Below are 17923 nucleotides of genomic sequence, written 5' to 3' on the forward strand. Positions count from 1 at the left end.
TGGTGGGGGTGGGGGTGGTGGTGGGGGTGGGTGTCCCATCCCCACTAAGGGTGGGGGTGGTAGAGGTACAGCGTATCCCTCCCCTGGTAAGGGTGGGGGTGGTGGTGGGAGTGGGTGTCCTATCCCTGGTAAGGGTGGGGGTGGTGGAGGCAAATGGGGTCCAATCATTGGAAGAGGAGGGGTTGCTACACATTCTGGCTGAGAAGAAGGTAACGATGGAGGAGGTGGTGGTAATGCTGCATTAGACAGAGGGTGTGATGTGTCTGAGAGGGTAGGCAAGGAAGGTGCTTCAGAAGATTGCAGCAGATTATTCTGTTGCTGCTTCTGCTGGCACTGGCACAAGATGCCTGGTGCAGATGTGGGTAATTGTGGTACTGGCAGATTAGGGATGTTGGTATGGTCAGAAGGCAACCCTGAGGGAGGACTGGTCATGTGGAGCAGAGTGGAGTTTGAAGGCACTGTAAACTTTAAGCCCTCCTCCAATGGTGATGTTTGTACTGATTTGGCTTCTAAACAACTGGTAAGTTGTTGACTGGAACCTTCATCAGTTTGCAGGTCCACATCACACATATCCCTCAAAAGTCCCTCTTCCCCACCGCATTCTTGATCCTTCGTGCTGATGTCCTTTTCCAGTAGAGGATACTGTTTCTCTAGCTCTGCTATTTTGGTACGAAGGTCTTCGATAGTCTGTTCAAGCTGCTCAATTACATTCACATGTTCCTTCTTCAGCCGAACAGTTTTTAACACTGATTCCTCCTGAATGAGAGATAATGGAAGTAAATGAAAGTATGGAGGTGAACTTGGGGGGCCACTCCTCCCTCTCTCTACTGTGCAACAGAGGAGCAGGCTGTACTTGAGCGAGCAATACATTCATTTAGTGAAACCCATGTCAGTTGTCATGTCAAGTTTATTTCTTATTTTAATTTTTATTTTTTTGACTGGTCTGAATGTCCAAAGTATTCCTAGGATACATCAAGCTGACATTGAGAATCAGATCATTATAGGGCTGGGCGATATGGCTAAAAAATAATATCGAAATATTTTTAGTCTATTTCACGATATACTGTATCTCAATATTTTGAAATTTTCTTACCCTGTCACCCTGTGATGTTTTAGATCATGCCATAGGCTAGGATAAGTCATACCAGTCCAATCCCTGCAAATTATATCCGTATTAAAACATTCTTGGTTATTCACAGGTGGTTTCTATTTTAAATTTGCATGTAAAAGTAGGGATGAAAGTAGTTTTGAATTCTTGCAAGTAGCCTACTATGAATGTTTCTCATAGGGAAAAGTGTGCATGCAAAAATGTCAACACACCTAAACAGGTTACATCAATTGATTTATTTTAGCCTATTTGCAGAGCATTCATCATGGCCTGTTATTTGGCTTTATCATTCTCTCTTCTTCCTTCCCTGCCTTCTTTGAAAGGCCCCTCTGTCTGCCCACTCTTTAGTTAACTTTCCAAATAAATTTAGTTTGTTTCAATCTGTCACTGATACTGTATGTCTCCATATGAATGATGATGGCTTGCACTGGATTGGGGGCGAATGAAGGCTCTCTCGCCCGCCCCTACTGCCTGTAGGAAGAATATCCCACTTGCAAGTTCGGTGTATCCTACCCGCTGACCTTCAGTCTCACAAAGTCTAAGACAACGCGAGAAGCAGGATCAGTTTACATCCTGCATCCCCAGCGATTGTTGCAAACGTGTGTATAATGGCAGAGCCAGCGAATAAGCAGCGAAAACCCTTGACGGAAGATGCAAAGAAAAGGAAAAGAGCTTCAGACTGAGCGAGGGCTCGCACACGTATCGACACGTACAGATGGTAGGGGGAGCTTCGTAAAGAAAAAGCATCAGGCTTGCCTGGTATCCCTTTAATTAGTCGACCCATAGACTGTATATACAGTCTATGAGTCGTTCGGTTGTTGGTTGATACGACACGGTTGCATTTTCGTTTTGAGTCAGATGGACGAAATTTTGTTTCGTGTAACCAAATCAGAACTGCTTCCATTGTTGAACAACACTACACTTAATAATAATGCTACCGCCACTGTTTAACTGAAAGTCACTTCTTCTCGTCTACACCTAGATGTCACACCCTCATCTGAATAGATTATTCAGGATTGGTTGGCGAGTGTGTGATGTGCGTTGTTCACGTTGTTACTGAGAAGGAGGGGGAGATGTTAAGAGAGATAGGGACACGAAACACGAAAAGTTTTGCCACTTAAAAAATGACTGTGGTGAAATACTCGATATTTGCGATATACACTTCAATGTATCTCACATACAGCAAACTGCAATATATCGAGTATATTCGGTTTATCGCCCAGCCCTATATCATTACTTTCAAAAAGTTGAACCAAGTTCAACCCTAGCATAATGCAGGCTGTAGCAACAGCTCCCCTGCAGTGTGATACCCACCTTACAGGTTCAGATAAGACTCCTGAATTCTTGTATGCATCTATATACCCCACTGAAAAGTTACATCAAGCACTCATGCACATGACTAGACCGAAGCTGTATTCAGATTTGTAAACATAGGTTGACATTCACGAACATATACTGTAGCTTTCTGCTTGCCTCAAGCATTCACAGAGAACTATCTCCTCAAACGTTTTTGTGAACATAAGGGTGCTGGAAATAGTTAGGTATAAAAGGTTAAAGAAACTAAATGTCACCACACACCTAAACTATTTTGCACAGAATTTTAACCATACACACACAGGTGGAATAGTTATGATGATACTGCAATAAATTCACAACCACAAAGCATATTTGCTGAATAGTGTACATGCCGGCATTCCATGAAATTATGCAGTAGTGGTCACCCGTGTTGTTCATCTAGTTAATCGAAGATAAACTGGTTAACTTGGTCATTGAATTGACCATCTATACATGCTATATCTTCCCTTTTCAGGACAGTCTGGGCTACCCATATCTAGGAAAGTATGATGTGATAATATTTTCATATATTTCTTATGTCAGCCTTTATATCAAGAAAAACATATTTGTCTTAATGTCTTGATTTTTTCCTTCATATTTTTGCATTAATGTCACTAGGAAGCATGCCAGAAGAAATATATATTCATCTGTGTAAGTGGGATTGTCTGGAATCTGGCAATATAAGAACCATGATGGTGGGATACTCTGGCTAAGCAACTTACAAAAATGTTTGTACTGACATAAATAGTTTACATGAGAATTTAGAGAGACCATGTAGAAATTTGTTGCAATTTCAAAACCAGATTGGACTTGGAAACTGCTTATTGTACAGATGTGTGCTTTATATCCTCATATTCGGTAAGATCTGCTGGTTATTGCTATGCACAGTTTGAGTAAAGAGTTTGTGAGATATTTCACCTAGAGTAATGGGCGTGCAGATCTGTGTGCAGAATGCAAATGTGATTAAATTTCATGCAATGTTAATTTACTCGTAAACTATTTATCACAGCAACGGTGCTAATATCATTGGAAAGCTTAGATTCCGCTCATTCACATGATGTGCTGTATGATATCTGTGTGATGAGTACTCCGCATGCAATTTAGTTGATCCTAGACTTGAGGTTTTACTGGGGCACAGCAGTTCAAGTAAAAAGGGTCTAGTGACGCCACAGCCTGGTCTAAAAACATGAATACATTCAGGGAAAATGCTGGATATGAGCGGATATTCACTCTGATGGGAATAATGAATCATTAATATAGTGACATCAATTGGAATCCATTATGTATGGAATCTGTGGTATCCATGTGTGAACATGTACAATGAACATTATGTTCTTGAAATTATTAAATTATTATAAATAATCATATGATTAACTATTATCTTGAAATTATAAATGAATTATTCAATAATTCAAAATGCTGCTGCAGCATAACTGGCATAAACTGGTATGCCAAATACTAATATATTGCCCTCTACAGGACATTTTATCACACAATATGCTATCGTTATGTAATATCACTAGATATGAGTAATTTCAAGTCATCAACACGTAGCTATCTGATACAAGTTTACTTCTTTAATAGAGTACAATGTGCAGTACCTGCAGTTCCTGTATATCCTGCTGCTGCTGTTGTTTCAGAACAAGAAGGCCCCCCTGGTGTTCTATGACACACAAAATCCACACTTAAACGAGATCATCAGAGGCCATCATGTACAGCATTTCTACCACATAGCTTCATCTTACAATAGTGAAGTAAATACAGCAATGGAGCTTCAAACTACAATACCACCAGGTATAATGACAATGATAAATACTAAGATATTAGGGAATCCTTTTGATTTGCACTGATTATAGACCAGTAGAGAGTAATGAGTCATTGAGAGTGACATGAAATGACAAAAAATCTCTGGCTTCCCTAGTTCCACATGCAGTGAAAATATGTATACTGCACATAATTAAATAAATTAAATATTCTTGATGTCTGAGATATCAGCCACAAACACTCCCTGAAATCTCTCAACATGCAAGCATCAGAAATGCCAGAAACTGTGTCATCATATAGAAATGTATAAAAGAGACATTTCTTCATTATTAGTATTATAAGTTGCCAAGCAGCATTATGTCTGTATGCAAAAATAAAACAGATCACAGTGGGTCATACAAAATTAAAAATACTCACCTTCACTATCTTCTACAAGTATAAGAGCATGTATAAAAGGAGAAATACCCAGTTTATAAACATCAGGAGGAAAATAATCAGGCACTTTAAGAAGGCAGTTTATGAAGCATTAAATTAAAGTGAATTCATAAGAGGGACAAAAAAAAATCCCACAACATCTGTATGTTCAAGGTTTTTGTCACACCTGCCTCTGTGTACTTCAGTCCTGGCTTTTCTGCTTCCATTCGGCCTGGAGGCCAAAGGGTTTTAAGGTGTCCAGGGAGACGGCCCTCGAATCCCTCCAAAGAGTGGGGCGGCTGGCTAATAGCAGCCCAGGTGTACAGCTGGTCTTGCTAGGGAAAAAGGTAAGTATCAAAAGCAGTGATAATTGTAGCATTTGTAGCAATTGTAGCAGCATTGTCTAGCATTGAACCAGTGCAACATCATATTGTATTACATAAAGAGTGAATAAGAACTCTATGTAGGACACTTCATAATTAACAAAAAGATTGGTTATTGCATAAACATAAAAGTTAGATCTAATGTTTTTAAGCTATATACAGGGTGACATACAATTGCCACAATCATAAAAATTGGGTTGTCCTTCCATTAGGGTCATATGAAGTGAAACCAAAATTACCATTTTGACTCCCTCAGTAGAATTTTTTTTATATTTTCCAACTTCAGACATGTCCTGAGGGGATGGTAAAAGAGAAGAGTTGGATCTAACATGTTTTAGTTGACTAGCTTCTACAACGTGCCATATTATTGCAAGAAAAAAAAAAGTTTTGCATGTCATGCTGTCATTCTGAGAGAGTAATAAAGTTGGTGTTTTAAAGGGAGAGGTCACCATTTACGCCAAATTTAAGAATATACAGCATTTGAATAAAACTGTTTAAAGACAATCATGCTTTGTAAGATAATGGAAATAAATCTAGCCAGGTGGGGATTGAAGGGGTTTAAGTAGTTTTGCACCGACGTGGGTGTGTGTGAAGTGTGGTTACAGAACACTGCAATTTGTTGAATTGCACAGAGAATATTCTGCTTATCGTGTGTGTCAAGTTTGGTAAAAATTGGTCCTTTACAGGAGAAGATATAGGCAAAAAAAAGCATAATGGGCCACATCCTGATTGACCTGAAATTTTATTGATGCTTAACTTTGAAACGGAGCAACAAATCAAAATCCAAAAAAGCCAATTTGGCTGCCAGTGTCTTTAGATGGTGTGTACCAAATTCCGTGAGAACTGACTGGACAACCTTAAGACTAGTTCGTTTTACTTTCACTGTCAGTTTTTCAAAAATAGTGGGACAATTTGGCATACAGAAAAGGATGGAGTATGGTGCCTTGGATTAGGGCTTCCAAGGAATCAGAGGTAAAACCCATTGGCGGCCTGAAATATGAGCCAAAACGTATATGTGCTTATTGTAGTACCCCATAGAGGTATGGTGAGGTCATTACAATTATGTGAGAAGTTAACGGGGTCCAAGCAACATGGCAGCAGTTGCAACAACCCAGCAGCAATCACAATGATTTGGAAGTGGCAGTTACGGAATATTACAATTTGACAGTTGTAGGTGTAATTGATTTGGCAATTTATGTAGAATCTGAGGAAATAGGTTTGCATGCAGTTGATCTGAGCTAAAACATTGAATGTGCTTATTATCGGTGACCCCTTATGCGCGATTTCTTTCATATTTGGTACATAGTACTATGTGTGATGATAAAACATTCTATACAATATACACTCTTACAACTGCATAAACAAACATGTGCGTTCCCAATGTATTTCCAATGGCACAGAAAACAACACTGAGCCCCTTGAGTTAAACAATTGATTTTTACCTTTCCTCAGTTCATCCAGCTGTTCTCTGAGTCTAGCGATGCCACTTTTAGCTCCAACCTAGCATAGATCATTGAATCGGATTAGACCATTAGCATCTCGCCTGCTAGCATCACGTTTAAAAGTGACTACGATTTCTGGTAATTTTTCTATTTAAAACTTGTCTCCCCTCGAGTTAGAAAGTGTAATAAGACCAACAAAAAATGAAACGTGGCTATTTTCTAGGCCGATTTGACATGGAACTATACTCTCATTCAGTCGTAATAATCCAATCACTAACCAATTTGTCTGCTGCAGCTCAACCTTGTTGCTGAAAGTTAGCCAACGGGGACTATTTTCAGATGCTGCATGATATCATTGTGCTGCTGCGCCCATGGTGTTCCTTGATTATCACGCTGGAATGAGAGTATAGTTCCATGTCAAATCAGCTTAGAAAATCGCCACGTTTCATTTTCCGTTGTTCTCGAGAGGAGACAAGTTTTAAATAGAAAAATTACTGGAAGTCTTAGTCATTTTTAAACGTGATGCTAGCAGACGAGATGCTAATGGTCTAATCCGATTCAATCATCTACTGTATGCTAGGCTGGAGCTAAAAGTGGTATCGCCAGACTCAGAACGGCTGGATGAACTGGAGAAAGGTAAAAAACAATTGTTTAACTCAAGGGGAGGTGGAAAATGAGTAATTCCCCAAACGGTGGAATATCCCTTTAAAATAACTATTTTGATGGCACATGAACTCTTAATAGGGCAAACTATTATACTTTGAGTGAAAATGTACACATTAATTATTTTTATTATGTTTCTCAACTGCTCTTTCCATTCTTATAAAGAAAATATTAAGGTTGATTATTTTAAACTTGTGTTTATAGTCTTGTGTAACTAGTTTGCTGTTTCTTTGACTGTGTATTATTCTTGTTCCATCCTAGTAAAAGCAGCTGACATACAGTGCTGTATGTGTATTGCTCCCTTCCCGATTTCTTGCATATTTTGTCACACTAAAATATTTCTGATAATCAAACTAATTTTAATTTTTGACAAAAATAACCCGAAGTAACCGAGTAAACACAAAATGCAGTTTTTAAATGATGATTTCCTTTCTTGAAGGAAAAAAGCTATCCAACCCTACCTGGCCCTATGTAAAAAAGTAATTGCCCCCTTAGTTATTAAATTAACCAACTAACTAAATTTAATTGATAATTGGATTCAACTTCACCAGACACACCCAGGCATGATTACTGCCAGCCCTGTTCAATCTTAACATCAAGATTGTGTGGCCGATCTACCAAAATTTCTTCAAGAGCGCATCAACGACTCATCCAGGTCACAAAAGAACCTAGAATAACATTTAAAAGAACTGCAGGCCTCACTTGCCCCAGTTAAGGTCAGTGTTCATGATTCCACAATAAGAAAGACTGGGCAAAAGGCGAAAACCACTGCTGACCAAAAAGAACGCAAGAAAATAAAGGCTTGTAAATTACATCTTGATGATATATTTGGGATAATATTCTGTGGACTGATGAGTCAGAAATGGAACCTTTTGGAAGACATGGGTCTCGTTACATTTGGCATAAATCTAACACAGCATTCCACAACAAAAACATTATACCAACAGTCAAACGCAGTGGTGGTAGTGTGATGGTCTGGGGCTGCTTTGCTACACCGCTCTACAGTCATTTGAAAGTGATTGCAGTACCAGTTTTGGCCACAATCTTACATATGGTTCCTTTAACCTTTAATAAATGAAATGATCATTTAAAAGCTGCATTTTGTTTTCTTGGTCTTTTTCTTTCTTCTTATATTAAAATTAGTTGGATGATCTGAAACATTTGAATGAGCCAAAAATCCAAAAAAAACAAGAAATCGGGAAGGGGGCATATACTTTTCCACAGCACTGTATGCTGTGTTTCACTTTAAGAATGGACTTCTTTGCATAATTTAAAGTAGACCCGTATGTATACCCGATGGTATGACTGTCCTTTCAACCATCATTCAGAATGCCAAGCCTAGACCAGGGTTCGACAGGAGACCTCTAAACATGGGATGATGAGTGGCTAACCCCCTGCACCATGGATATAAAATTACATTTGGTAAAACGGAGACCATTACAAGCCAAAATATAAATCATGAAGTGATAATGGACCACTTCCTAGACATCTGTTGTTATGTGGAAATTTGAAACAGAAATCCAAAAAAGTCAATTTTGTCAGTACTGCAGACTGTATTTGTAAAGGTTTTGTGGGGAATCCACTGAACAGCCTAGGAGGAATTTGTTTTCCCTTCACGTTAGAATTTTTGAATATTGTGGAAAAACTACATTTTTAGAGTAGGACACAAGATTACAGCGGTGAAAGAATATTGTTTCTAGGCCAAGCCGTTGTTTAGATATGTGCAAAAAATTTAATTTGATACCGGCCCTGCCTAAGGGTGCAGTACCCCATAGTTTTGTATCTGAGTAGTTACATTTCCAGCCTGCCTGCTAATTTTAAGTTTCTAGGTTTTTGCTGCCCAACCACTTTTACCAGAGAAGAAGAATATGAAAAATCTGAACAATGAAAAATAGGGTTTCAGCAGCTGCTGTGCTTGGGCCTCTAATAATCCTTACAAAAACAATAAGGATCCAGCAGCTTTGCTGTTTGCATGGAGAATTTGGGGCTATACTACTAATATGAAGCAAGGTTACTGGCTTATCCAGGTAACCTCAGGTGTAACTGCAGATCTCAAGAATATGCCCCTTTTGAGAAGCTCGGCGCAGTGTTCTTTTAGAGATCAGCAGTTACTCACCAAGTTCCCTAGATACATCAGTAAGCTTGCTTTGTAGTATACCCCTTTGGTGAACCCCTACTTCTACTTTCCAACAGTGATCCTTTTTTGTTTCTCTTACCATCATCCTCACTGTGATTAGGTGCTTGTCCAGACAAATTTGTCACAGTTCCAGTTGATTGGAACTTTATAATTATTGCCTTACATGTGCAGTCAGCGATTGTACGCGATTTCAAGCCCATAACATTTTTGTCACATTCAGCAATCATCTCCTCACGACCACTAGCTGCCCATTCTGTAGAGTAGGCTACACTGTAAAAAAAAAAACGGTCTGTGTAGGCAGCCCAGGCTCTGAAAACAGGAAACAAAGAAAGTGGGGGCAGCCTGTCCCCCAAACAAAAACAAAACTATGCATGGAGTTTGTCTGGGAATACTGAAGGGAGGGGTGAGCTACCTTGCTGGTGAGTTTTGTTCGGAACGGAAGGGAGGGACTCACTGCCTCCCTGCCTAAATAGAGAGCTGTCTCACTAGACATGACTTCGGATTGAATGCATCTTTTAAGAATGAGTGTAGCACTCTAGAATCTTTGGTCACCATGACACTCACTCTCTTGAGCACCTTACCATGCACACATAACTAAAGGACTACTGTTGGACTACTTTTTGCACCTTCACCATGACACTCACTCTCTTGAGCACCTCACCATGCACACAGAACTACAGGCCCCATCACTACAAGCGTTTCATGCTTGATCACCCTCAAGCACACTGGATTTTTTACATTTATTTATATAGTATATTTATTATTTAGTTTTTCTTATCTCCTACTGTCTCTATTGTACAGAGGAGTTTGGTTATACTTATATTTACCATTTCTGCTGTAAGTGCATGTTGTGTGTGATGTCTGTATGCTACTGAGACCCCCTGAATTTCCCCTCGGGGATCAATAAAGTATCTATCTATCTATCTAACACTACGGTATAATGTTAGCAAAAGCTGGTACGTTAAACTAAACTAGCTTATGGAAGCTAGTATGCTAACAGTAGAATTTTTTTTTTAACATACGGCACATATATAAGACCAGAGGCTGTCAATGGTATAATCAGATAGTACAGTATTTATTTCTGGCTAGGTCTTGACAAATCTAAGCAAAATAATGTCAAACAAATCACATTTCAACAGATTCAGCAGCCATTACCAGTGTCATCCGCCATCTTTGTTTACTTTTCACAGCTGATTCAGACGTTGCTGCTTATGGAATTATGGATAGTAGGGAGCATGGAGGATGCATCAATGCTGCCTTCAAAAATGACTGTTATTTGGGTAATTCTAAGATATCTTTTTTTTAATTTTTCAAACCGCACTTGCTGCCTCGCTCCCCAGTTAGATATCTTAAAAGGCAGCAGTTTTTATTGTTTCGTACAGAGCCATTGTGTGTTGTTTAGGACAAAAGCATCAGCTAATAAATTTAAATATATACATAAACATAAATAAAGTGAGTTCCTGCGCAATTGCTGACTCTAGATTTAACTGTAGTAACATGTGGCAACATTTTTTAATTTTAACTTTTATATTTTTTTTATTAACTTTAATATTTCCAGACTTAATACACTTTTCTCTTATTTGAATTTTGTATTCGCACCATTATGGGGCTAAACATGGACACTCCACTACAACCAAGACAAATGTATTTGTCAGGGGTTAATTGATAGTATTATCATGAGATTTAGTGATCTTGTCAAAACAATGTGTAAACTTTCTATGTTTAATATAGGTACCTTGTGGTAACCTGCTAATCCAATACATTGTCATTTTCAAAATAATGTTTAATACCAAGTAGCCAGACAACTTGTTGGTGTAGAAAGCAGGAAATGTTTTGAGTTCTCTGTATGCTATTATAGATCTCCTTCTAGCAAAATAAACTGGTCTACTGGCACATTAAATGACACATGATGTTACATGCACGTAGATGCAAAATATATATAATAACATTAAATTGAGTTTAATAGATTGGCCCCACTGTCAACAATGCCCAATACAGTTATTAGTGTTACTATCGGACCAATATCGATATCAGTATTGGTGCATCCCTAGCTCAGATCGAGCTTTATCCGATCATATCTAATCAAAATATTATTTCAGATACTCAGTGGGGAGGGGTGTAATTAGCTGTTCAACTGAAATATCAACAAACTGCACCTCAAACTATATGATATTATTAAATTCTTCTCACATACATTCTTCTCTCAAGAGGGATACTAAATGCCTGCATGACATAATATAAGTAGGACTTGTAAACCTAAAAAGGTGACAACAAGAAGGACTCACATTGAACTTTGGAGTGATCTGAGAGGTGCTGCTGCTATACTGTTCGCGGAAACAATCGCCAAAGGGTAAGAGAAGGCCCATGGCAAGGATACGGGAGCACAACTTTTCTGCTTCCTCTGGCTGAGCATCCTCCTGCTGCTGGAAGAACTTTTCCAATAAAGTACGACCTGGAAAAATTCAATAAATGGCGCCGATTACACATGAACAAAATCATTACAAAACAAATTAACTGTGTTAAAATGGAAAAGGATTAATCAAATGGGCTACCTGTCTCTTTGGAAGCTTCTGGCAAATAATAGAGATTAGGGAATGACTACTTTTAAAAAAAAACTGATTAAAAGTAAGCATATGCATGTGTATAAAAAACACTATTACAAGTGATTTCAAACCATTAAACCATGTTTGCTTACATATATGCATCACTGAAGAAGAGTTTTGAAGAAGAAAAAGAAGATTGAAAAGGTTTGAATGTCTACTGTTTATTCATTCAACTTCATTCATTTATATAGTGCCAGTTGGTTTAACAGTTGGTTTTATGCTTTTTTTAATTTCATATTCTACCCAATGATTTAGAACCACTCTCAAAGCACCACATGTCCTTGCTAACCTACACAAAGACAAATATCTTTTAAACCAATCCAGAGTGACATTTCTTTTCCACACCTACAATTCAAGCTGATAAAATGACCTCTGCTCACCTGAGAAGACATCTTGAAAGGTGCAAGTCTGACCACATGAGGATCGGCGAGCTGTAGACAAAGGCTGGCTGCCACCATGCAAACGCTCTTCCAAACCTCTATATTCCAAATAGTCAGCAGACCCAGCCTTTGGAGTCAAGGGACGGTTTTGCAGTTCTTCAGTCCAGTCAGCAGAGCGGCTAATAGGACCAGTTATACTGTGAGAACGTTTCCGTTTCCTATGCCACTTCTCTCCTGGCCTGTCCTCTTGGTGACGCCTAGAAAATAAGGGACTGTGTGATGGTGAAGGAGCAGGAGAACCGCTGGTTGAACCACTGAGCTGGCGTGTGGTTGTCCTAATGTAGTATGGATGGATAGGAGGATAAGGTTTCACCTGTGGGCTGGAGACATTAGGTGTTGTCAGTGTGGACTTGGGCACCTGACTAGCCAGAGGACTCTCCTGAGACCGCAGGGAATCTGAAACTATGCTTTTCCGCCTCTTGAATGCTGGGGACTCAAATCTCTGTCTCTCCTCCACAGTAATACAGTCTGTATCCAAAATATTTGCATCATGTTCCTCTGGATCAGAGATAGCCATGCTACTTCCTACATAAATATTTTCCACATCCAAGATGGTGTCCTTATGGCTCTGACTACTTATTGTGCAGACAGAGTTCTCTTCAGAGTGTTGAGGTGTAAGGGTTGGGCTGTTATCAAGCTCCTTTTCCTCCTCAACTTCCTCAATAGCCTCGACTGCACTCTCAAATGAGGCAGTGAGGTCAGGAAAGCTGTTAATGCTGGTTGTCTTAGCAACCAAGCTGTCATCTCCCCTGTCTACGTTGCTTGTAGTGGTGGGGGGTGGTAGCGAAGCAGTCACATCCTCACTACACAGGCCCTCTCCCTCTTTTGTCCCTTGAGGGAGTATAGCAGCTGCCACCGGTGCAGACTGAACAACACAAAAGGCCTCAGAACTGCTTAGCTCTCCATTCACAGCAGCCGTAGAGGTTACACACCTCTCCCCCTCCTCCTGCTGCTTCTCTGCTATGACCAGGGAAGGCATATCCACCTCAGCCAAGAGCCCATTTTCAGCCTCATGTAACAGGGGAGGCTCTGTTTCAGAGGTGGGGGATGCAGCAGTCTTGGTGGCAGTGGTCTTTTTAAGCTCCACGGCATTAGTCCATCTCCGCATATCCTCAGTGCTGGGAATAATGACCCCCTGCTGGAGCCTAATAGCCTGCTCGATATCTGCGAGTAAATCATCCTGCTCCGTCGCAGAGTGAAAACTGTAGATGTCCGTGTCAGACCCTGAGCTGCCTCTTTGTTGTTCCCCCTTTTCAGGAGGGACTGTTGACTGGCTCTCCTTAGGTGGCGGGCAGGGTGGCTCAGCATCGGCATCAGAGTGTCCTAGCTCATCGCCTGAGAGGCTGAGCTTGGGGGTTTTGTTGCGCAGTGACTGAACACTGTCCAACTCATCCTGTGAATCCAATATATCCTCTTTGGAGCTTGCAGAAAGGCCCTTTTTAAGGTTCTTGCGTTTGCGTATGTTTGAAAACACAGATGATTTTGACTCTGACTTGGCCTTCCTTTTGCCTGTTTCTCCTCCTTTACTGTGCTTACCATGATTCTTCTTCCCATGAAATCCTTTCTTTGTGCTGCCCTCTGCATCACACAGGCCTCCATTGTCCACAGTCCCATCATTTCCATCCCCTGTGGTGGCTGCTCTCTTTAACTTGCCGTCCTGGTTTCCCATGGTTTTCATAAAGTGTACTCCCCCTGGGATCAAGCCATGGCTGAGCCACTGACACAGGCTTTTCTGCGTGTGTCGTTCCAGTGAAAAAGATGCGGCTGCTGTTGCTGCTGCTACCGAGTGGCTGGGTGAGGGAGGCTCACTCTCCCCTGATGATGTCAGCAGAGGAAGGGAGGATGCTGATGCAAAGGATACGTACTCATGCCCCTCCTCCTCCTGCAGCAAGAGACAATGGTGTTGGTGGTTATACTGGCACTAAACTGACGTAATATAAAAGAGATATGGTAGCCTACAAACATCACAAAAATCATTCATAATTATTTCATATGCATTAGTCCCTCGTGGGCACATCTTGTGAAGTGTAGACAATGTAGACAGGCTTTTAGGTCAGGCTTCTCTGTCTTACTCTTAGCAATACTCTAAAAGGCAATTAATTAAACGCCAAAATATCAAACTTAATACACAAATAAATGTATTACTATATTTATTATCATTAATTTCATAAACCTTTTAACAACAAAAAACATAACATAGGCTTGTGAGATCACTGCTGTTTCAATCGAATTCCCATAATATCTGGGATGGACTAGGCTTACTCTGCATGTTCCCTTCCCGTCTCAAATAGATGTTTTTCTTGATGGTTTATAGGCTCCGACGCCGTAATTACCATATACAATGGGGGTGGGGGGTGATAAAAAAATATATAAATAAAGAAAAAATGCTATACTACAGAAAACCAATAAGCACCGCCATCTGAAATGGTAATTGGTAAACGTAATCATACATAAATAACGCACAAATTAGTAGCCTAGTGATGGTTCCAGAGAGAGTACACCCCTGAATGGTTTGTCCTGGTGGTTTCACATTTTTCATTAGTGGCATACACTATCAAAAGCTTCCATTTACTGCACCAAACTGCAGTGCAGTATGTCTATCAACAATATCGCAAAAGCTACCGACAGACCTACAATTCTCACAAAACTTGGTGGAAAAGTGTAGGGTAGCACAGGCTAAGGAAACCGATATGGAGCCGATATGACTCAAAGGGAACTTTTCCATATTGTCAGCCTCTTCTCTCGCAGTGATGGCAAAATAAAACCTACTGTAGTGCCCTTTCAGTTTTGAAATGATGAATTTGTGCGTAGTGCCAGTGTCATTCATTTCTTTTTTACATGTCTTACAACATAAATAATACATTCATAGTCAGTCTAGTAGTAGCCTAATGTCAGAAATGAACCTGTCTAGGCCTCTTAGAAATCATAGGTTGTTGCATGTTAAATTTAGATGCGCACTCAATCGCACATCCATGCAGGCGAAAAGAAGGACTGGTAGGTTAGTAACGTATGGAAGCCCATTTTCAAACTACAAACTATTTCATATTTGTGAGGTTAAAACTCAAAATTATGAGATTTAAAGTCATAATTATTATGAGTTCTGAAGTCATCATTATGAGATTCAAAGTCATAATTATGAGATAAAAAAAAATCATAATTATGAGATAAAGTCATAATTACGACATGTCATAACTATGAGATTTTAAGCTGTGATTATGAGATTTAGTCATAATTATGAGAAATAAAGTCGTAATTATGAGTTCAAAAGTCAAAGTTTCGACTTTATTGGTAGGTAGACTGCCCTGACCATAATTTCCTTCGAGTTTGAAAGTGATCACGCATATTCAGAGGCGGACTTGTGATCGGGAAGTTCGGGACATGTTATATGGATATTAGGCTATGCAGATGCAGCAACATGGCTGGTGTGCATATGCCACTTAAAACGAGAGTAGCCTACATAGACAGAGATTAGATTCAACTTTATTGTCATTGCGCACTTTATTGTCATTGAGTACAAGCAGAGACACAGCACTCAAAAAATCCTCCATAGAAATGCATGGGGCTAGTTTGTAACGCCAATATGGCCGTTGTCTACGCATATCCCACCCCTTCCTCGGCAAAACGTCGACATGTGAATACATTGAGCCAATCATGTGGTGTGATGTGAATACATTGGGCCAATCATATGGTGTGTTGTGAAGACATCGTGCCAATCATGTGTTGTGAACTCGCTGCTGGAGCAAGATTGGTGTTGTGAAGCCTTGCGCACACGCATTTCTGCCGAATAGGATGTCCGATGAGTGCCCAAAAAGCGTTGCAATATGGCCGCCAAGTGGAGGGACTTCCCTAAAAGGACTTCGGTACAAGCACATAGACAACGAAATGCAGTTTGCGTCCAACCAGAAATGCAAAAAAGCAGAAAAGTGCAATGTGATATACAAAGTATGGTGACAGGTGGTGACGAGACAGGACAAAATATAGAGGGCAATGTAGACAGTAGTATACAGTTGGTTTACAGAAGGTGGTTTACAGTAATATAAATTAAATATAAATACGTGCAGTGTATTGGCAGTAACCTTATAAGAGCAGAATAAATATGTTTATGTACTGGAGTATGAACAATGTATGAACAACATGTACAGATATGTGCAGTGTAGTAGCAGTAACATTATAATAGTACTGTAGTAAGAATAATATAGATATGCAGTGTATATATTTAACATTCAGGGTATACAGAAATCCTGAAGTGAAATTCAATACCTTATAATACCTTTTTCAATACCTTCTCAAAAAAATGTAAAACCTCAACACCACAGTGATTTTAATCGGCGAAACCTTTCTTAGCTTAGTTATTTAAATATATTGATTGGGGGTAGGAAATTAATTGATTTTGAATTTCAGCTCATACCCACCTGATCAATCGGATTCAATCCTATTCGTACAGACCTATGAAGTTTGCCTACAAAAAAGCTGTCATCTTGTAAACACCTACCTATGATTAATGCTGTTGTCAAGTCGTCTTTTTACCACCTTAGAATCGTAAGTAAAGCCAAAACTATGTTTTCTTTCAAAGACTCTGAGATATTGATTAATGCCTTTATTTCATCCCGCCTGGACTACTGTAACTCTCTTTATTTTGATGTCACTCAGTCCACTCTATCCAAACTTCAGATGGTGCAAAATGCAGCTGCAAGGCTGCTCACCAAGTCTAAAAAGACAACATATTTCTCCAGTTTTGAAATCCCTGCAATGGTTACCAGTGAAAATTAGAGTAGATTACACAATTCTTCTTTTTGTCTTTAAAGCTTTAAATGGACTAGCTCCCCAATACACGTGAGCTTGTACACTTTCACTGCCCTCCCAGAACTCTGAGGTCCTCAGATAAACTACTGCTCTCAGTACCTCAGAGTCATCTAAAAAATAAAGGTGATCGTGCTTTTTCAGTAGCTGGGCCCAAGTTTTCACATTAGATCCACACCAACTATTGGTGCTTTTAAAGCCAAGTTAAAAGAACATATGCTGTCAATGGCTTTTAAATTAAGTGTGGAATGTAATTAATATTTTGAATAGTTTTATTTTCCTGTTGTGCTTTTTTGTGTCTTTATTTATTTTGTCTTATATTATCTATTTATTTATTTATTTGAGCACTTTGGTCAACCACAGGTTGTTTTAAATTGTGCTATATAAATAAACTTGACTATGACTAAACTTGACTATCTTTGCCCATATAACGAGATCCGGGTACTTGCGATTTTTCCTATGGGAAGATAACATGGGGATTTTGAATAATCACACATGTTAAACTCAACCTTTTGGCATCTGGCAATGTCATTTTCAGTCAGAACAAACATATTGGTCAAGAGAAAATCAACATTACATCAATATTTGCCAGGGGATTAATAATTTTGTTCTTAACTGTAGTTGTTGTATATAGTTCTTGTCCGTTTCTGTGTGTTAGCATGCTGTATATAGTTATTTTGCAATGGATACTCAATTCTTTAATCCGTCCGTGGTTACAGTTCCTGTCTCTACATACCCCATGAAGCATAATACGCAGGACTCCCACTTCTCAGGGCCAGTTTGAGCCATTACAAAGTATGGCAGGGTGCCTGCCTGTATACACCTACCTATGCT

At 39.5% G+C, this 17923-nt stretch overlaps 1 protein-coding gene across 1 annotated transcript in view; it reads right to left on the minus strand.

Moving 5' to 3' along the window:
• Positions 1-17923, minus strand: part of fmn2b (formin 2b) — a 42373-nt gene that overhangs the window by 21105 nt on the left and 3345 nt on the right. The window contains 7 exon segments of the mRNA XM_042082578.1: positions 1-756; positions 4045-4106; positions 4625-4636; positions 4809-4956; positions 5244-5297; positions 11532-11698; positions 12230-14171. Coding sequence (XP_041938512.1) covers positions 1-756; positions 4045-4106; positions 4625-4636; positions 4809-4956; positions 5244-5297; positions 11532-11698; positions 12230-14171 — 3141 coding nt within the window.

The sequence above is a fragment of the Alosa sapidissima genome, chromosome 24, assembly GCF_018492685.1.
Source record: "Alosa sapidissima isolate fAloSap1 chromosome 24, fAloSap1.pri, whole genome shotgun sequence".
Lineage (NCBI taxonomy): Eukaryota > Metazoa > Chordata > Actinopteri > Clupeiformes > Clupeidae > Alosa > Alosa sapidissima.